Raw genomic sequence first — 21,880 nt, forward strand, 5'->3', positions numbered from 1 at the left:
AAAAAATATCTTTCTCTGTATTCAACATGCTGTTATGTAAGTCTAACTATCCATGGATTCTGACAGATGCTTGGATATTGACTCTTTATAAGTCACACATCTCTCGTCCATTTCCCTCCATTCATCTACAACCCAACCGTTGCATGGTTCTTCACCCCCCGTCCCACCACCCAGAGGGACCCCCAACCCAATTTGCGAACCACTGCTGTTGGCTCTGAGAACATCCGGAACAAATTTCATGGTATTATGGCTTATAGTTATCGTGTGTGTGACATTGATAATTTAAATTCCATGAACATCTTGTCAATGCTCTTTGTCAAACCCTGTCATGGATATTTGAGTGGAATTAATTTCATTATACTGTGATATGAGCCTCAGAGGCTCAAAACTTCCATCACATTTATTTAACCGACAGTTTTAAGGAAAGTTACAAGAAGTAATAGGTCGTTCATCACAAAAGTATTCTACATGAATCTGTTTCTACATGACTGTGTTATGTGCTTACAAAGTCCTTCTCTGTGTATCCTGTGGTATATTGCAGATGACCTGAATGCTTCACACCATCAATACCTGATCTTTTGCATCTGTCGGCTGGCCTCTGAAAGCTGTCTCTGGCCCCACCCACGCTGCTCTGCTCTTATGTTGCAGCCAGCATCGCAGCCAGCCGTGTTTAAGCAACCATTTGTGCTTCTGTTACTTTTAACATGAAAATATTTTGTTTTGCAAATTACAGCTTCTACAGCAGTTTTTCAATGTAAAAAGAAGTTGTGTTGAGTTTGAGTTTCTCTTTTTATGTTAGTTAATGCAATGTTTTTGCCGTAAGACTCTTGGGCTGTAGGACCATCCATTAAACTGCCCCCCCAAAAAAGGGGCCTGCTCCCCTAACATAGTACAAATCTTTTTGGAAGCTCAACACAAGCTGTTCCTACTTTTGTTAACAGTTCTCCAGAAATTACAGTCTTTTAATTAATTTTCTAGCAACTGTTTTGCTTTACAAAAAGGCTAATGAAAGGGATCTAGGACATTAAAAAGACATATTGATATGAAAATTCCTCCCTTTGTGTACAGCTAAAAGCAAACAATAACTGTGTAGCAGCTTTGTCTTCAAATTGCAGCCTTTCCACGCTCGTACACTTAAGAGTGTTGCTGTGTAGGTGGGCGCCTACCAAGCGTCTGCATTTGTTCTCTTTTCTACCTTGACTGAGGTTTATAGCAGGGTGACAGATTCCATTTTTATGACAATGAGCTCAGAGCTCTCAGAGCCACCGAGGGTGAGGAGAAAAGAAAGAGACAAAACACCTCTATTTTGCTGCTGCAACTTCCAATGGCCACTGCCAGCTACTGTTATTTCCCCTGAGCGTGTGCTGATGGTCTCTCTTGTTGCGCTTTGTTGTGCTGTTTTAACTTGTTTCCCTCCATTTGAAAACATCTGGTGTGGAGGGAGCACGCAAATGGAAGAAGGGGGGAAAAAATAGGAGGCGAAAAATCCAGGAAAAGAATATGAAATAGCAGTCGGAGCTCAATAGCAAAAACAAACAAACAAACCACAAGTGCATTTTATGGCTGTGGTTACGGCGTGCAAAAGAGAGTGCCGTGACTATTACAGGTGTTCTTCACATGAAATAAAATGTGATTAAATAATAAATAAAAGTATTTTCCTCTAAGATGGATTGAGAGCCATGACCCAGAAAAAGTAGTTTCTATAGGTGGATGGGATGTTGTGAGAAGGGGAAAAGTGAATCTGGAAGAGGAAGATAGACAGAGATAGACCAAAGAGGTAAGATGGGGCTGCAAGGAGAGAGGAAGGGCAGGCGTGTAGAATACAAATGGCTGCCTGCAGCCACGGCCCCCTGTGCTATCTGCTGGTAATGACTGCACAACTCTCAACAGCTCTAATGAAAATGACTTCCAATTCCCGGCTCACTGTATTGATTGTGTTTTCATCTTTATAAAATGAATACGGGTAGTGAGCTTGTCTCTATGCCAAGTATGAAAACTGCGGGGGGCTGGTGGGGAGAGGCAGCCTGAAGTACACACTGTTAGGTTCTGTATGTATGTGAGTGTTCTTGTACTTTACCCTTCAGAGAATCAGACAGTTTGAGACCCTCACTATGAGAATATTTCTTGGGAAGTAAGGACAGGTTTAATTGATCCTACTTTGATTTAGTGTTATGGTGACATTTCGGATTACGTTTGAATTTGAGTCAAGCTTTAGGGCAAGGCAAAGTCCTGCGTTGTGCCAGTTTTGACTCATAAAATTCCAGCACAAGCAAGGCTCAGTATTAGAACCCACTAATTAATGTAAGATGAAGAATGAAGAATTATGTAATGTAAGCATATGCACAGACGAAGGGTGCTTGTACTGTAGGCAATGAAATTAAAGATACAACAACACAAATAATGAAAACACAAAGAAACAGTAATCTGAAACCTAGGTAGAATAAAATAAACAATATAAATATAAATGAATATTAAATAAGTACAACACATCTATCTGGTGTGTGAAAAAAGCTGTATAGATTGTACAGGGATGTGCAAATGTTGCTAAGGGAGTATGCAGCTTCAATAATAACCTCAGATCATTCATCACAACAACTCCAATATTCCCCTTCACAGAATACAGTTTCAGAATTTCAAAAACTTTTAAACTGTGTAAACTACAGACGGCTCTGCAAAGCTCCTTCACTGAGGACAGCAGCTGTATTAATCTTGCATTCACAACATTTACAATGGATTCCAGCAGCAACCCAGTTTCAAGGCTGAAAAGGTATTACAATGTGCATGAAACGTTTTGAGCACACTAGTGCAACACAATCCATTTCCATATCTCCATTTGTGTGTTTGGCAATGTCCAGAAAATCACATTTTGCTATAATAAGGCAGGGTCAACTCGTTCTCTTTGTTGCTCTGACAAAAACCTGTTTATGTTTGTCATTAGTGAGACACAAACGAAACACTGTGCTGTGGGGACGGTTGGAAAAGTTTCAATGGATGTTTTGATCCTTCTTTCTCAATGAAACCTGGTTGCCATTCTAATCTATTTAAAACTGTGACAAAAGCAAACTAAAAAACATTTAATGAAGTAAACCTGCTCCATTCAGGAAGCGCCACACTTGACTCACAGCCAAGCCAAACCTGAAAGTTGGTAGCACAACTGTCTGATGTAATATTCATAACTCCATCTTCATCTAATGATTACTTTGTTCTGTTCAAATTTGAACTGGCTTGTCAACAAGCTAATATGATTAATTCCAGCAGCACAGACGTATTAATGTTTGGAAAACTCGGCAGGTCTGTTTCCTGAAGCTTTCACTTGTAGACTCACACCGGAGTGTCCTATTTGCTCCATTTACACTCTATTACATCTTGTATTACAAAGACTTGTCATCTAAACATGACAACAATTTGTTTTACAGATGATACATGTGGAATAATACACTAATGAGTGCCTAAGGCAAGCTTTCTGATGCCAGGGCCAGGCAATTCAAAGATCTGATAAAGAACCACTACTAAAGGTCAGTGTGAGTTCACTTCTGACATTACAGCAAACTGACTTTGCCCGTGCTCAGCTCAAAGTACCACAAACAATCCTTTAATGTAAATTACTAAATTGACTTTGACTGTGCACCTCAAATGCCTGGAGTCAACATCCTCTCTCATTCTAACACAATCTCTCTAGATACCTTCAGAAAATTAGCCCTCATCACCAAAAAAACACCCTGCCTATGCAAGGCTCTTCCTGCTTAAGTTCTTCCTGCTTTATATTAGAAGCCACTCCGCTCGCTGTCATTAATGCCCCTTTCTGCTCCGTCCTCTGCCTTGAAAGGACTGCTAATTAAGCACCTGCTCAAAATATCACACAGTTATTCTGATGCGTTTTATAATTGCAGGCCAGTTTCAAATCGCCCCTTTGAAAGTCCTGAAAAAACAAAATAGCAGCCATTCAATTACATGATTATGTATCCAGCAATGGACATTTAGAAATATTCTGGCCTCAGGTCCTTCTGTAACATTAAGACTGGCTAAGTCTTTGCGATAAGTACTGGTATCGAGGCCAGCCTCTTATCCATCAGCTGTGCTCCCACCCTTTATTAGAAGAGATCTACACTCACAGTGAGAGCCAATTGGTTAGTACAAGCATGTCTCATACCTGTCAACTTCATGTCCTATATTTGGCTTCCTTTTCCATAGCGAAATTCCTAGAGCCAACTTTCATTGCTACTTCAACAAATCTGCTTTGAATTAATGTCATGCTCATCACGCCTTAACCCCAATCCCCCTTTTTCAGTTTGAAGTTTGTAAGCCCACAAGGAATATATTCTGACACTTTTCAGGTTGTGACTGGGAAAAGATCAACCGTAACAGACTCAGACAGGAGCACCAACCCTTATCTGGTAACAGGATGGGTCCCTAGCATCTTGGGAAGGCTCTTATCAAACCATTATATGATTTATAAGATGCCAGGCTAGTCATTGTAATTCATATTTTGTTATACAGTTTACTGGCAACAAAAAGTAACCAAATCCAAATTATAAACAGAAGAGGACCCAGGAAGAATCCCAGAGACTACGAGGGGTTGTTTTACAACAGGTTATTCAAACAGTAGCACAACTTCTGTGGTTTTATTTTACTTCTGTATTTCAATAAGAGGAAAACTTGGCTGGAGGACTCCCAATGATTAAGACTAACCGACATAAACTACAGAATGAAAATTAACTATAAGATCGCGAAGAACCAAAACGTATTTTCCAAAACAATCAGTATTTTCAGAATACTTGTAATGAAAGTAATAAATGTAATGTCTGTTTAGTCTGTTAAGTAACACATACACAGTAATATAAACCTAGCTTCATCATAATCTTTTAGATTTCTTTAAACAAGATTTTGAGAATGATCTGTCATGTTTTAATAATAAAGGGCCTTAGATACCAGGGGTTAACAATAAACTGAACAAACAAATCTGGAAATGTAGCTTGTTGAGTGATGACAGCACAATAGATACGGTAGGTTTCTGTGTCTCTCACTGAACAAATAGAGCCGTCAGTAATATTTTCTAAAGGGGCTTCAATGCGAGAAGCTCCAGAAATGCTTAGAGCAGCTGGGTGATTATTTATTCAGTTCAATGTTTTTACAATGCTGTTTAGAATCACAAGGGAATGTACGGAATGATTATACTGTATCCCTGCTATTTTAGTTGAACTTACTTTATTAAAACGTTGCTGCTTAGATGAACAATTATCTTCTCTTTTCTCGCTTTTCGTGCGTTCTTTGATTTCAAGGGCTAATAACAACCATTCGCCACAAAGAAAGGCAAAGCGTTATCTAGGGACAGTATGTATTCTCAACTGATATAACTGTGGAAATGGACTGCACTTATATAAAATGGTAAATGGACTGTACTTATATAGTGCTTTTCTAGTCTTTGCGACCACTCAAAGCTGCTTTTACACTACATGTCAAATTCACCCATTCACACATACACTGATGGCAGAGGCTGCTACGTAAAGTGAAAGTTGTCACATTCATACCACCGGGAGCAATTTGGGGTTCAGTGTCTTGCTCAAGGACACTTCGACACGTAGGCTGAGGGAACTGGGGATCGAACCTCTGACCTTCTGATTGAAAGACGAACGACTCTACCACTGAGCCACAGCAGCCCAATATAGTTCTTCTCTACCTTAACTGAGAATATGCTATGCTGGTCTGAACATCCAGAGCGACTTAAAGGGATAGGTCGGGTCTTTTGTTGTGGGGTTGTATGAGGTAATTTGCAATAGTGGATAACAGCTAGCAAAGCTCCTATTAGGAGCTTAGCTTCCGTGTAGGAACTCCGGTCATGAGTGCAAAAACCCATTTCAGTTTAAGTGTATGCTGTATTTTTGATTTTTGTCACCGCTTCACCTTGGCGTCACTTACTATTGAAAAGTACCTCATACAACCCCACTTCAAAAAACTGTTTTGTTGATATTTATGTAGTCTTTATTTAGTTACACAAATGCCTGCATCCTGTGGGCAAACCAGTGGGTGGTAAAAGGTTAATGGATTTCTGTTTTTTTATGCATGATTGCGGAAATTGTGAGTTTTTAATTCTCATTTGAGACATTAAGGCAGTTCCACTCACCACTGAAGGAGTGGATTCAGGGTATTTGTATGAATACATAAATGTCCATTCACTTTCTCTACTCACTGAACATTTTAATTGGTTAAATGTGTGTGTTCGTATGTGTGCATATCGTACTGAGGTTTGCCTTTGGCCTGACACGTCAGTTCCAGGTTCTCTCCTTCCCTGGTCAGACCCTGAGGAAACTCTACCACGATCTTTACTTCTGGTTTGTCTGAAAGGAGAAAAGAGAGACAAAGAATTAGAGGCTAAGACAACACAACAGAAAAGCACAATTACATTACACTCTGCATCTGCATCCATATTCTTTATGATTGATTCCTATATGCAGTCATGTTGCTTGTAGCAATCATAAACATGAAAGTAGAATATTTACAAATGTGGAGGATTAGCAAACCTCCAAAGGAATGTATCTGGTGTAAAAGACTTGCAATTGAGTAAATTTGTCACATGTTTCGGTTCCAATTTGGCTGTGAAACGTGTGAGGAATTCACACTCACTGTAAAGACAGCAAAATGTGTTCAAATGTTGTTTATTCCAATTCCCCAACATGTTCTCCTTGATCCACTGTCAGAGGTGCTGCAGCATACAGTCAGTATTCCTGTCCCATGAAGAGTTGCATTAAGCACTGCTGTTCAGGCAGGGCATCAAAGCTGCATGAGGCAATGGCTGATTTGCAGCAGGTAAGGCCTCACCATCAGGGTACTCGCTGACTAATAGCTTCCACTTATTCTACAGCATTTGTGCAGCACAGATACTTTATGTCACAGCTGATTTGATCTTGCTGTTGGTGCTGCAGCTCCATCCACTGTATGTCAGTGCTTACACATTTACTGCTACAGTCCTGCTTGCTCTGGTGTAGCTTATGGTGGCTAATGTAAGGTTGGGGTCAAGCTTCTGAAAGCTAACTTTACTTTTATTACTACGAAGCTACATGCTTAACAAACTTTGCTTGGTCTGAGTGTGTTTCACTTGACATTGAGTGTTTTTCTTTCCATTTGCCTGCAATTACAACCTTAACCTCAACCTTCTCTTCTTTTGAATCAAATCACTCTTCAGCAGTGTTGGGTCTACCTTGGGCATATTATTGATGGAATTTTAAATCAGCCGAACACCAAAACACAAGGCAAAGCTCTGGGGAATAATAAACGTGTTGCACTGCAGGCGCACATGTAGCCCTGAGTATGTCCAAAGACATTACCTGATAACGTTGCTACTCTAACCACCAGACACTGCTGAAGAGACGAGGCAAAAAAACCCGTAAGAATGTTGTTTTGACAAATCAGTGGGGGGCTTTGACAGACGCTGCTGAGCTATTCTCTGCAACTGTGGAGTTTCTATTGTTCCCATTCTGTTGACTGTTGCTGGTGTTATCAAAGCATTTTCTCATCTTGGCGTGAGAGATGATCCTTGATTCAGGACAGAAATGTGATGTTTTAGTCAATGTATTATCCGTGTTAAGGACTGAAACTAGACAAATACAACAAATGTCCTACTCCTACTTATAATTTAAACATTGCTTGTTCTCAGAAATAATGTGTTTGTTTTCCCTGATGATTCCCCATAATGAGGTGTCCCACTAAGAAAATCATGATTGAGAGGAATCTGAAGAAAGGGGACATTCACAAAATGTAACAATTTCTACAGTACTTAGAGTTTGGGATACCTTGGATTGGGCTATCATACCAATACAGTCTCAGGTATATTGATTAAATGGTGCAAAAAGTAAACTTCTCATACATCTTTAAACCTTTTCCATTTCTATCCCGCTTCTCCTGTTCAGGGTCGTGGGGAGGCTGGAGCCGATCCCAGCTGAACGCCAGTCAATCACGGGGCTCACACACAGAGACGGACAACCTTTCATGCTCACACTCACACCTGCAGGCAATTTAGCATCACCAATGAACCTAACGAGCATGTCTTTGAACTGTGGGAGGAAGACGGAGTACCAGGGGGGAACCCACGCATGCACCGGGAGAACACGCACACTACACACAGAAATGTCCGCTTCGTCCAAACAGCGGCTCGAACTAGAAACCTTATAGCTGTGAGGCAGCAGCGCTAACCACTTTTTTTAGCAAATATGATGAATATTCTTTATTTGAATGTTAAAATGTCTGCAAAAAATGCCCATTAGTCTAACATTATTCCTGTATCAAAGGCAGATTAAGTTTCTGCAGCATTAATATCCAAAATAATGGGCAAAATTTGACAACACATCAAAGGCTTAAATAACCTGAAGAACATGCGTGACTTACGGTCACACCGCTCTAAACCTGTCTGATCTGTCTGATCCGATCTTGGAATCTAAGCAGGGTCAGGCCCGTTTGTTACAAAAATGGCAGACCACCTGGTATGAACAGGTGTTATTTGGGGCTATGGCTGTAGCCCAGGAAGAAGAGTGTAATGGGAAGATCAGTAGTTCAATCCCAAGCTCCTTCATCACCTCTGTTGTATTGTCCTTGGGCATGATACTGATCCCCAAATCCCCCAAATTTCCCCTTAGTACCACAGATTATGACGTCTGAGTATGTGTGAATGAGGGTTTGATTGAAGCCGGATGAGTTACACCTCATATATATATCACTGTATGAACGTGTATGTGAGTAAGTGAATGGGTAAGTGCTGTATAAGTGCAGATATTTAGCATTACAAGAATGCTCTCAGCACACTATGTCCCAGCCTGTTTATACAAAATGTTATTTGTTGAAGTGTTCCTACATTTCACGCTGTGGATAAATACCTCTAGAGTCGAGTCTGATACAAGACTGAATGCTGAGTCACAATGCTGTAATTATAGTTTTCCAATTGTGATGTAAATTATTCTCCTATTTTACAGCCTTAATGCACAGTTTGGTTCTTGCAATTTTAATCAGCCTGCAGACAGAGGGCGAAGGCCTGACTTATGATTTCAAAGCCGGCGGTGAAGTTTCACACTGATGTCCGACCTTCTCTGCAACAAACAACACGTGTCTGGCCATCCATCTGTCTAAATCACACCCTGTCAGTGGCCGGCTCTCAGTCTCGGTGATGGACAGCAGATGGGCGAAAAGCCAAGTCTTGTGCTCAGTGGGCATGCACGAGTTTAGACAGCAACTCTTTGGTTTTGTTTCCACTCCAGGCGTTACATGGCATCCTGCAACTCTTCCTTTGCTCACAACGTCATCTGACCTTGTCATCTCGGAGCAATAAACATGAAGGACGCCAGGCATCTGTAGGTTGTTTTGATAGCCTCAAGTAGTTATGGAGGAGCTTTCTTGTCTTTACTTGATGGAAAAACACACGCAGCTCAGCCAGATCTGGATACTGCCTCTTCAGTGGAAATGAAATACTGTCTAGCGTAAGCAAGAGGGCCGTTATCATTATGCTAACTGAATTATTTGCTTCATTGTGTGCCTCACCTCATAAGCACTCAAGACGGCACTATAGATCTCTCAGCAGCCAGCTGACCTTAAGGGAAAAACAACCCTGCATCGCAGCAAAACAGCTTGCTTTGCTTATGCACATAAACATTACAGGCTTATTTAATTATGCTGTCCCCTGACAATGGCCTTTCTTTGCCGTTTCTTTCCACACAATGCACTCCATTCCACTCACAAATTGCCCACACAGCGAGCGATTGATATGTAAATCACCTCGTCTATCTCAGTAATCACTCCACAAACTTGTGTCTCACTGTGCAATCGTAGCAAAAGTAAGATTTATTTTAGGGATTCTTTGTTTTAATTTACAAGAAAAGAACTAATATGCATCAAGATTCCTAGAAATATGCACGGAAAGATCGTGTGACCTGGTGCTAATTACAGGGAAATTGGAGCAAACCATTGAGAACACGTCTTTCAGTTTGGTAGGACAAAGAAATAATCTCTGGCTTAATTAGCTTAAAACACTTTAATTAGGTCAATGTCTTAGACTGTCTAGAACATAAATACTCCAGTATGAGCATTTTACCATGCTAAAAATGCTAGTTGAGTTAGCCTCCGGGTGTCTAGCTTCTAACGTATGTTGTGGCTAATTTAATGGAAAAACTGATCCTGAAGAGCCACTCAATGTCATTGAAATATTGTGCATATGTGTCTACAGACACAAACATTCAAACAAGCCATTTAATAACTTAAACTTTTGCAACATCATCACCATCATCAAATCGAGATGGTATCATTTCTTTATGTGTGACTTTTTTGTGCTTTTCATAAACCATCAGAAGCTGCAGATGTCGACTGAACTGTGTAACCATCACCTCTTTCAGCTCACTGTTTTGTTCGATTTTTATTGCCCCTCAACTTCTTTGTTTTGTTGCACCATCACGGCTCCTTAATAATGTCATTTTCAACAGAAGTAGGAGTCTGGTTTTGCAAAAAGAAAAAAACGTAAAAGACCGTCTTTACACTGCATGCCACACAACGGCGGACATGGTTAGCAAGTAGCTAGTAAAAGAAAGTACAGGCTAAGTGTCTCAAGAACCAATTATTTCCCTCCGGAGTTGGTTTAGACTAAGAGAGGAGACATTTCTGTAGTTAAGCGATACAATTTTTGGTGATGAAAGCGTTTTCATTTGTACTAACTAACTTGGGGTAGATGGTATCTCAGTCTGTAACTGGAGGGTGGCCAGTTCAGGTGCCAGTAGGGACCAAGTGAATTGGAACTGGCAGCTGGTTGACTCTTCTTCTTCTCCTTGTTCTCCTCCTTGTTCTCCTCCTCCTCCTTCTTCTTGTTCTTCTCCTTCTCCTTCTTCTTCTTCTTCTAACAAAAGGCCATGATGAAGTCCCCAATTCCCTTGGCTATCACCTGACAACGAATAAGCTTGAAACCAGAGCGAGCCTTCACTGAACGTTAGCATGAACTGTTTTTTTTATTTACGTTGTATTTCAGAATATCTTATATATTTACTTATATATTGCTTTTTTTGTTAACCAACATTTTAGCACTGTGATTTTTAATTTTACATTTAAATTCTGGCCAATAAGCAACCAATTATATCTTTTAAAATAAACAACAGAAATGCTTTCGATAACACTATATATATTAAGGGACACTTACTGTATTCATGCTAATAAGCAACTAGTTAGTTTCCACTGAAAATCAAGAACTGCTTCATATTAATCTTTTTAGTACACTATAGACCCATACAATGAAAAATGTAGAGAATTTTCAGGTCTCCAACCAGAACTACTCTTCAGTCAAGATGCTCCAAACGCAACATTTAGGTTTATGGCAGAGAGATCAAAGAGACGGTGGAGTGCAGGACCGGCCATGCCTGTTTGTTGCCCATTACAGTATGCACAGAGCATGACAGCAGCAGCCCTGCATGAAGCAGTGCGACTCGCTGAGCCGGGTGGTCCATGTGAGCTCCCTGTTATCAGAGGCCAACAAAATGCCATGCTGCCTCTGTAGATGAGCTGATCTCCTCTTCTTGCTCTCCCAGGGAAAGGTCAGATAGCTTCAGAGGAGTTATTTTTTTTAATAGAATTCTGGGACACAGCACAGGCCACAGACATAAGGTTACAGAGGCATGAAATACATAATCCTATCACTTTGCATCAATAAAACGATCTGAAAGTCCACATTACAAAGGCCTGGCATTTTAATTATGCTTCACAGTTTGTTTCCAATGCTACGTTAAGAAGTGTGGTCTTATACGTGTGTTGCAAATGCCTGTGTGTCAAGTCTCATAACTAAAATACACAGTTAAGCTTAATGACAATACATCTCATATTCAGTGTTTTAATTGAGGTCAATTTTTAATAATGTAAAAGTTTTTTTGTCAATCTGTTTTTGCATCCTCCGCCTCTATAGCTATATAGACACTTGTTTTCATCAAAGGTATTTAGTCGGCTTTTAGTGTTTAACATTTGGCATTTGATTTGTTTATATTCACCATATAAACAGCCTTAGTTTGTACTCTGTTTCACTTTGCGTCCCATAAACAAATTATTATAAGTACCTTTGACATTTGATCACCCTGATTGCAATATCATTGCTGATTATGGTTTACAGGTGCCTGTGTAATGAATTAAAGATATTTAGGTGGTATAAGTAATCACAGCTGTGTGGTTTTAGAGCACTTAGCAATTACAGACAGACACTTAGTGAAATCATATGTCTTCTTTTCTGCTCTGTTCGATGAAAGGCGAGGAAAGTAGGGCAAGATGCTCATATGTAAACCCTTGAATAAGGTGCTTATAGCCGTTCTGGGAAAGTATGTGAGCGCATATATTCACAAAGATGGAAATGTCTGCCTTTGTTTGGACTCAAGAGTTTCAGTCACGACCCTTATCAGAGTTCTTTCCACCGGGTCAGCGTACGGTTATTCTGAGATATGATAAAAAAATAAAAAACATCTTGGCTGCAGAGAAAATAAACAACTTAAAAGACAAGAAGTATCAGACAGAGTCCGTCTGCACTGTGTCTCCATTCTTCATGGCTGCTTGTGAGGAAACATTGACTGTTTAACCTTTTAAATTCAAAGTGCTTTATACTGCTTTAACATTTTAGTGACCCAAAGTGAAGCCAGGTAATAAGTAAATAGATATCTTGTAATTAGAAGTCCACTGCAATAGCAACAGTCAGTTTTTGACCCTTAATCACGATAACAAAGCTTATAAAACGCAAACTATGCATTTTTTGGACAGGACTACAAAGGTAACCTTATACCTTACAGTAGTATATTCCTGAAATATGTGAATGATTGTAGATCTTTATTTGTTTGCACTTTCTATTCCTTATGCACTGAGATCATATTACCCTGAGGCCAATGGCAGCCACCGAAGCTTCAGTGGAGGGAAATGTGGGAAATTTATGTCATTTAATTAGTGGAGATGGAGCCGTGCACTCTATTGCAGTCCAATTTTCCCCTTTTATTCACCACAACCTGTGCACGGAGATGATTCTCCCTCAATGACACAGCCATACGTATCACACACCAAAGTTTTAGCCGGGAAAAAGCAGCAAATTTATGCCATTTAATTAGCGGGGATGGAACCCTCTCCTCTATTGCAGTCCAATTTTCTGAGTTGAACTGATGAGACACTCGAAAAAAGTGAGAAAAAAAGTGCATAATGCAGCCTGCTGATTTTTAATTTATTACTGAGCAGAAGTACTTACACTGCACCTCCAGGTATTTCTGTGCTTGGAAGTCCTTGACTGCAGGGTGGTCTACGATGCAAACCACAGGTACGCCATCATCCTCCTTACTGACGGTGAACGTCAGCCGGCTGGTTACTGTGTACATCTTGTCGTAGGTCAGCTCCACTTTGGGCTTGCCTACAGAAAACATGAAACACATGCAGACTTATAAACAGCAGAACAGGCATTTTTAATTTTCAGTTAAAATATAAATAAGCCTCACAGAGAAAATCCATAATTTACTGAGGTTGCAAGGATCCAGTTTCTATTTTACTTATTACAATTACTAAATTCCTATATAACAATTTGTACAAACTACAAACTAGTTGCTATGAATCAAGCAAACGATGACAGTCATGAAGACATTTAACTGGACTGCTCCACCCTGTGCACTTTCCTACATGTGGATACAGTTTATTCTCCTTCACCTGATGTTTTCCTCAAACTACTTCGACAATAACTGAGAGAAAAAAAAAAGTTTTTAGATACATGACTGTGGAACGCCGATTGGACCAATACATTTCATTTGACGTTCGCATGAATACGTCCAATTTGTAGTCTTTACACGTCCATTCATAACGTGTTAAGACGTTTTACCATTAAGGCTACCATGCTGCTGCTTGGTGTCAACATACCCACCCCTTTTTGGCGTAGGTACTGTGTTGGGCTGTACGTATTTCTACGTTGTGGTCATGTGGGCTCTTGCTAGTGGGTACGTTTGGAGTACGTAGCTATCATGTGACTTACACGCAACTGTGATTTAGTATATGAAACAGTCCATTGTGTGCGGGGTAAAGGAATTTACATAAGCTACATTTTTCTCTATAAATAACCAGTACAAAAATGCTGATCTTAATAATTTGCCTGCAATTTTATATCATTTCTTAACCCCAATTCAATCAATATTATTTCCTGACCTCAATTCATACAAGGCTGATTGAGTGGGGAATTGTTTTCTTTCTTCTAATGACTGTATTAAGGGATTCCCCTCAGAAACGGATGAAGTGGTAGCACCCAATATTTAACGTCATAAGTTAGAAATGTACTTGTTCACAGGCCATTTTTAGTCGTCTTAACATGCTTATTTTAGTGTGTTAAGACATACATATCGGTTGTATAAGTGTCTTTTCTGTCTGGACCTCCTTAATGCAAATAGTATAAAGTAAGCACTTTTAAGTTTTTAATGTGTAGCTGACTTTTACGGCTCAAGTCAGGCGATTATAAAATAAAGGGAAATAAAAACAGACACCTGAAACATGATTAAAGAACATCCAGTAAGATGTGTAGGAACAGTTCATTTATTGTGTCTTTATTTAGACCTGACAAGTTATAATCCCTGTTCTCGCTTCTCTATCTGGGGTCTGGTATGTATGTTTTTAAAACTGAACCGGTCCAATTGGATCTCTGAACAAACACCTCGGGTCACTAAAGGTTCGTGTCTGTCATTTTGGGCCTGTGAGGTTCTATTTTGAGCCTTTCCCAGCCAACACTGGGCGACAAGTAAGGTACATCTTACAAAGATTGTAGGTATATCATAGGGTTGACACAAACAGACAACCATTAACACATGCAGGCAACTTAGAGTCTCCAATCAACTTAACCTGCATGGATTTGGAGTTTGGGAGGAGGTGGAGGAAAACCTGCATGGAAGTTCGCATGTAGCCCAAAGATTTGAACCCATGCAGGACCGTCCTCGCTGCAAAGTACCACCAATTTCATACAGTTCATGAAATGTGATCAATAGTGTTAAATTTAAGGAGTTAGACCCAAAGCTTAGGAGCCTTGAGTCAAACGAAACACTGCACTGCTTGTAGTTTTGATCATTTAAATGACTCTTCATCGTTTGCTGGTTGGTTGGCTTCGACCTTCAGGCCTTAATTGATTTTCAGTTTGTTTTCTACATTAAATTCAATCAATATAAACTTAGCTCCAGTTTTTAAGGATGGCGTTAGAAAAATATCAAAGTCTGCATGTTTTTATTCTTAACATCTTTAAACAATATTACCAAAACTTAATTATTTCTACCTGACTTTTGCTCAAACTCTTGAAGCATCTGTACGTATGTCTGGGAATACTTTCACTTGTTCTTTAGGAGAGTTGGTCCAATAAGTTTTACTAGATAAAATAACAAGCATTAAACTTTATTTGAAGGCTGTTGGAAAAGTGTGTTGAAAATGGCCTGACAAAGAAGTCATTGTTGGCAAGTACAATGTCTGTTTTCCATCGACCTTGCAAAATATGCAGAGTGAAGTGAGGAGGGTGTCCTTGAAAATGGTCGGAGAAGGTGAATCAGCTAACAATTGCCTGCTGTCAGGGGCGACTGTGCGACTGTGAATCACTCATTAGGCTTTATAAAGCCAGATTTATTGCGTGGCCACCTTTTGCGCAGCACTGCCAGATCTGAAGCCTGCAAAGTAACCCTCCTCTGATTAGTGTCTGCTCTGTAATATCACACGGACAATATGTTCTCAAAAGCAATGAAGAGGATACCTCATCAGAGTCATACAAAATAAGACGGATAGCTGCAGACGGCGCTGCACGGCAGAGTCGCAAAGAGAGATTGATTAGTTTTATCTCTTTGTCCTACTTCCTAACAGTGTGTTGCACAAGTGTGTTTGTGTTCCATCAATAAAACAAATAGAAGCAAAAAAAGTTAAAGAGTCTGCCAAGAGAAATGCTGGCACAGGAGAGAATCTGTCTTAATGTGAAGAGTTGCATACATCAGTTCATATTTAGGCTGTAAAATATGCGCTAACTGCACATTCTCCCCGCTGCCGTGCTGCTGCACAGCCACTGTGGTGACAGCTGTCTCTTTGGATGCTGGGAAAGCAAACCTGTGTGATGTGGCTGCTGTAAGGGAACAGGTTGTCATGAATAAATACCACTAGAGGCTTCAGATTCATGAAAGCACCTGAAACAGAAACCTGAAGGGGGTCTGTGCAAATCAAAATGTCTTTTGAGATGCATAAAACAGTGGTGAAAGAGATGTCTTTATTCAAGTCCCCGGCTTCTGAAGCTCTCGCTTTTCGCCGATTGAAGTCATTGTAAAGAGAAAATGCTCAAATCTACACAGGTTTCTATGGGTTTGAAGAGTGTACAAAGGCAAGTTACTAAGGAAGATGTTTAAAAATTAATGTATGGAGGAAGAATCAATCTTTACATACATACAACATATTCATGCATGTTTCCACTGGCTACTGAACAACCTGCATGTATACCAAATGCTACAAATCAGTTCTTAGTGGAGCTCTGGAGGCAACAGAAATGGGAGCTACAGATTGTAATGTAAATTTGGTTTGAATCTGGAATCTGGTTTGATGTATCTTCACATGACCACAGAGCAGCTGCTAGCTCACTTTCCATATGTGCTCGCTGGAGATAAAACGACCATCTCCTGCTGTGCACTGTATAGCTCAGAGACAGACTGATGTCCAACCCTCGAGGAATGCGGAGGATGGGCTTGTCTCTTAAGATGGACATCTGACAGTTCTCGAAATTCACTGCATCAAATACAGATCTGTTCAAGCGCAGAAACTGTAGCTCTTGAAACACTAGAGAAACGTCAAAACACGTGCTGATGGTTTTCTGTTGAAGCCAGGACACTAGAGACGTCATGCGGCATCAGGAGACACCCAGAGTTGAAACTTCACAAAGCAGTTAAATCAAATTCTCTTCCTGGGTTGGCACACTCGGGCAACTGAACTTTGAGTACTTTCCTGCTGTGTTGCTCTTTAGGTGTGGGCTACAGAACAAATGATATATCCAGTGCTACATGATAGGGCTACTACCATTAGCACTTACTGTATGTACAGTAAGCATTCCTGATGCTTTGCTCCAGAGCTTTGTAAAGTTTTAACCCGCAGCTCTCTTTTGATTGTATGTAACTTTTTTTCCAGGAAATACTCAAGCCCCCCCCAGTATTTGACTTTTCCTAAAAGTGTGTTCAGTGGCGCCCCCTGTTGTTAAAAAATGTCAACATAAAGCGAGATTTAAAATATGGCCATTTATACCTATAACCACCAGCTGGTGAAATTTACCCATGTATATAGAACGCCGTCATTTTCGCGCTATTCATTTTGCACGTCTAGATTGATACATTGTATGTTGCTATGGCAACGCCTTTTTTTCTACTACTGTGTGTCATCAAGTTGCTCATCTAGTCATAAACTCCAATGCAACATGGATAAGATGAAGAGATGCATTAGATTGACTTAATGCCTTGGTGAAGGTGAGTCTGATGGTGGGGAATCTCTGGACTGTATGCTGCTCTTTGGTTTGTTTTCTGCCAAGCACCTTGTTCACAAAGTGCTTTGCAAATAAAGTTTATTGTTAAATATTTCATTGTCATGTTGTCATTTTGTAAGCTGCGTAAAGACACCACATCTAACATTTCATTATACAACCTTGTGTTGTAAAATGATAAATAAATGAACCTTGTACCTTGAAAATCAATACATTCTAATTCTAATTCTAAATTTTACCCGTTGAAGGTTTTGACTACTTGCAGGGTTAGTTGACGAACAAATGCCCCAAACATGCTAGCCAGTAACATGCTCGGGCTTGTCTGTTAGCAAGCTAGGTAACTTAGTCACTTGCTAACAGATTTTTTTCAAGAGATGCATTTATGCTATTAACTCTTGTCTCATAACAGTTGGCAAAACATGGCTCTCAGGCATTTTGTTCTATGACGGTGTAATGTTATATAAAAGTAGCACTTACAAGCTTCCGTAAAGGCCAGCTCTGTCGATAACATTTGATTTTGGTCAATGGTTGAAATCTTTGTGTCAAATTCACTTTTGTAGAAGACGACAAGAAAGATTTGCGTATATCTTTGATGGGCATCCCATTAAAAATAATTACTTTATGTTGAAATGTTGCAGTTTTAATTGCCAGAACAGTTGAACAACTTGCAGATTTGACCTTATGGCTTTACTATTGATGGCCCCATTATCCAGCAACATAGATGACCTATGGTTCACCAATGGCTTTTATTTATATATACTATGAAAAAGAAAAATATCACCGAATGTTATAAGTGCCCTTACTTTCATTTCCAGTAGTCTCTATTGAACTATTGAATTTTGTGACTTTAGTAAAACAGAATAAAAAAGCCCTCCACATGTGAAGTGTGTAATGATGATGAATGAGTGATACAGTAACTCTCCTTTTGAAAACCCCATACTGTGTTAAGCACAAAGAACACTGAAGCAACATGAGTGTCTCCAAAAAGCTGCTGAAGGTCTCATGATGACGTGTTTTTTTGTTCTTAACATACAAACTCAATAGAGCCTCTTCTCTTACATATCCTACCTCTTACTTCTTTAAGAGTCGCGGTCTAAAAACATTCTTTTGGAGCAAGAAGCCGGTATGTTCTGGTTAAATAAAATATGTCTCTTTGCTACAATCGCCCCAACATATTCTTTCATCCAGTTGCAGAGTCTTCCTGCCAGGGTAGAGCAGGGTAATTGAAATCACCCTGTGGTTGTCTCATAAGGCTTGAGGCTAATGGCCGTTCTGGTCCCTGTCAGTCAATGAGGAGCCCTACCTCCTGACTTTCTCTTTTTTACCCACTCATCTTCTTTTCTTTCATCTTAACAGAACTGAAAGGAATGACCTGCATTGCTACAAATCCCCTTTCCACGTCTCACGCTGTGGCCTAAGCTAAAGAAAGAGATTTAAGTGCGGAGGGGCATATGTTAATAAATCACCAAACAACAGGAAAGGAAGGGAATGAGATAATAGTGAGATAATGATTTACATTGGCAAGCATGACAATTGCAACCTTTAAATGATATTTAAGAGACCCTGATTATCCCTTAAGGTAATTAAGTTAAATTCTGGGGACGTTTAATTAGAAATAAGTCTGCCAGGCAAGGAGCCACAGCCGAAGGCAATTTAAGTAATTCTGCCCTAATGTCAGGTCTCTGGCACACTCAGCTATTCTTTTTCTTTCCATCTATCATTTTCCTGCACTCCATTGTCTTCATATTTTCAGCATCAGCAGAGCAATACAGGGTTTAATTTCCACAGCAGTGTCAACTAAACAAAACCGGGAGTCTTTTGCTACGGTTTACTAAAGAGCTAGTATTCAATTGGCAGCTAACTAGCACAGCATGGTTAACAAAAGTGGTATTGTTAATATGAGAACAATGGTCTCACTTAAGCTGTACTTTCAAAGAATGTAGGAATGTAAAAAGAGAAAGGATGGATTTTATAAGTGTAAGTACAGTTATTTAGGCTGTTAAAGCAGGTAGCAACAGTTCACCTTTGGCAAAACTGGATAAAAGCAAATGGCATACTTCAAATGTAGTGTTGTGACAGGCCAGCCTTTAAGCACTACTGAGTATTGTGTTATGGCAGAAAATTGCATCTAACAATTGGAGAACTTCAAAGGGCGCCAAGCCTGTTCTGTAAATAGGAATCCACTCCCAACAAGTGCAAGAAAACAGCACGGGTGACGAGGTTGAGTGGCATGTGTTATACAAATCGTTTGTTCTGCCATTCAACAAAGCGAGGGAGCATTATTTGAAAGCTCAGCTTAAGCGGTGGTAAATACTAATGCAGGGTACGAACTACAAGATAATCAAGCCGATTTTAGCCTGATCCTCCCCTTCAGACAAAAGTAAGCAAAGTCCTCATTTTTTGATGGCTCTAAAGATCATCTTGATGAGATGTTCCTGTGGTGTGAGGTTTGTTTATAGTGATTTTACTTCCCCCGATCTACTCGGAAGAATGTCCAGGCCGCTATTTGATTTCAAATCATAAATGTTAAACGTGTTCAATAATTATGATCCGATATCCTGTTGTGTGGGAGCAACCCCGAGGATGGCCGAGCACGCGCTCACGTGGAACAAAGCAATAACATTTGGTCAACGGTTGAAATCTTTGTGTCTGAGTTCAACAAGAAAGATTTGCATATATCGTTGATGGTGACTCCATTAAAAATAATTACTTCATGCTGACATTTTTGCAGCTTTAATTGCCAGAACAGTTGAACAAGTTACAGATTTGACCTTATGGCTTTACTATTGACGGCCCAATTATCCAGCAACATAGATGACCTATGGTTCACCAATGGCTTTTATTTATATATACTATGAAAAAGATAAATATCACTGACTGTTATAAGTACCCTTACTTTTATTTCCAGTAGTCTCTATTAAGCCCTTTATGTGTGAAGTGTGTAATGATGATGAATGAGTGATACAGTAACTCTCCTTTTGAAAACCTCATACTGTGCAAAGAACATTGAAGCAACATGAGTGTCTCCAAAAGGCTGCTGAAGGTCTCATGATGACGTGTTTTTTAGTTCTTCACATACAAACTCAATAGAGCCTCTTCTCTTACATATCCTACCTCTTACTTCTTTAACAGTCACCGTCTAAACACATTCTTTTGGAGCAAGAAACCGGTATGTTCTGGTTGAATAAAATATGTCCCTTCCCTACAATTGCCCAATAGCAAAAGCCACTTGGGAAGCAAGCTGACTGAAGAAGGAAGCACAACAACCACAACCATGGAAGCAAAAGCAAACGTGAAACATAATCTAACATGTACAACCCATGTTCACGCCGTCTCAACCACTTCATCCAGAGTTAAAACTATCATCGCCAATTCTTCCTGCCCGTCGTCCTCCATTTTTGTTAACTCTAATGTCTTGTTTGACCGTAAGAGATTTAGTGAGATTTCCAGTTATGAGAGTCAGATGGTTGGTGAATGAATCGGCTAGTGTGTGGTGTGCGGTTTAGGTCATATCATTGCTCTCCACACACTATAGGAAGAAAACTCTCATTATTTGTCGTCACATTTTCAACATCTGTTAGGATTTTAAAAATCTTTTTTAGTGCCGGTCAGCCTTAAGACAAGGAAGGAAATATTACTAAACAGTCCCTGCAAACTGTAAAACAAAAAAATGATTGACGGTTTTGTATTAATACACGTGTGCAACATTCACTTAAAAGGAGATGCTGTAACCTGAGGATTGGAGCAGTATTTCACAGTGATTAATAGCTACAGTAGTCAAGAGCCCTGCTACCTTAAGCTATTCCTCAGTGCACATGCACTTGAGTAAAAGTGTTACTTTCAGCTTTCTGCATTAAAACATTTCTTTAACATAACTAATTCATCATGATGAGGGATAAGTTTGCTAACATAGCTGCATTTCTTTTTGGCAATGTATTCATTTAACCAAGTCTCACAACATGTTTTTTGCATGTGTGCATAAGACAACATATGATGGGAAAAAATATAACTGTGATGGTCCTGAGGAATGATAATAGGAAACATTATTAAAGGTTGTAGTAAATCCTGGTGTCCAAAATATTTAAACACAAAGTTGGACTATATGTGAATCTGACATAAATTGAAATTATGTTAAAAAAGAGTAAAATACGTCAGTTCCTACAGCCGTAAACGAGTGTTTGCACAATTCAGATACATTCACCTGATAAACCTTGCCAATACTTTGCAGCACACGCTGGTTATCAGACACACAAAGATTTCACTGAACTTCAACTGTTATTTTTTTGTGATGCTAACAGCTAGTTGTTAGCCATCCCCTGACCTTGGCACATTGTAACATGGTCAGATTTGAGCTGACCACTAAGGGTGTAATGTGGTGCAGTGCAGGGGTGA

The 21,880-nt window shown here is 39.7% G+C and overlaps 1 protein-coding gene across 2 annotated transcripts in view; it reads right to left on the bottom strand.

Annotated features, from left to right (window-relative positions):
* LOC138598341 (cell adhesion molecule 1-like) overlaps nucleotides 1-21,880 on the bottom strand; it is a 436,964-nt gene that overhangs the window by 65,865 nt on the left and 349,219 nt on the right. For both annotated transcript variants that reach the window (XM_069670130.1, XM_069670122.1), the window contains exons 6-7: nucleotides 13,226-13,384; nucleotides 6,239-6,335 (exon numbers count right to left, since the gene is read on the bottom strand). In XM_069670130.1, coding sequence (XP_069526231.1) covers nucleotides 6,239-6,335; nucleotides 13,226-13,384 — 256 coding nt within the window. The remainder of the gene's footprint in view (nucleotides 1-6,238; nucleotides 6,336-13,225; nucleotides 13,385-21,880) is intronic.

This window comes from Semicossyphus pulcher, unplaced genomic scaffold (assembly GCF_022749685.1).
Source record: "Semicossyphus pulcher isolate SPU_LCO1_2020_fin unplaced genomic scaffold, fSemPul1.0.p SCAF_10, whole genome shotgun sequence".
Classification (NCBI taxonomy): Eukaryota; Metazoa; Chordata; class Actinopteri; order Labriformes; family Labridae; genus Semicossyphus; species Semicossyphus pulcher.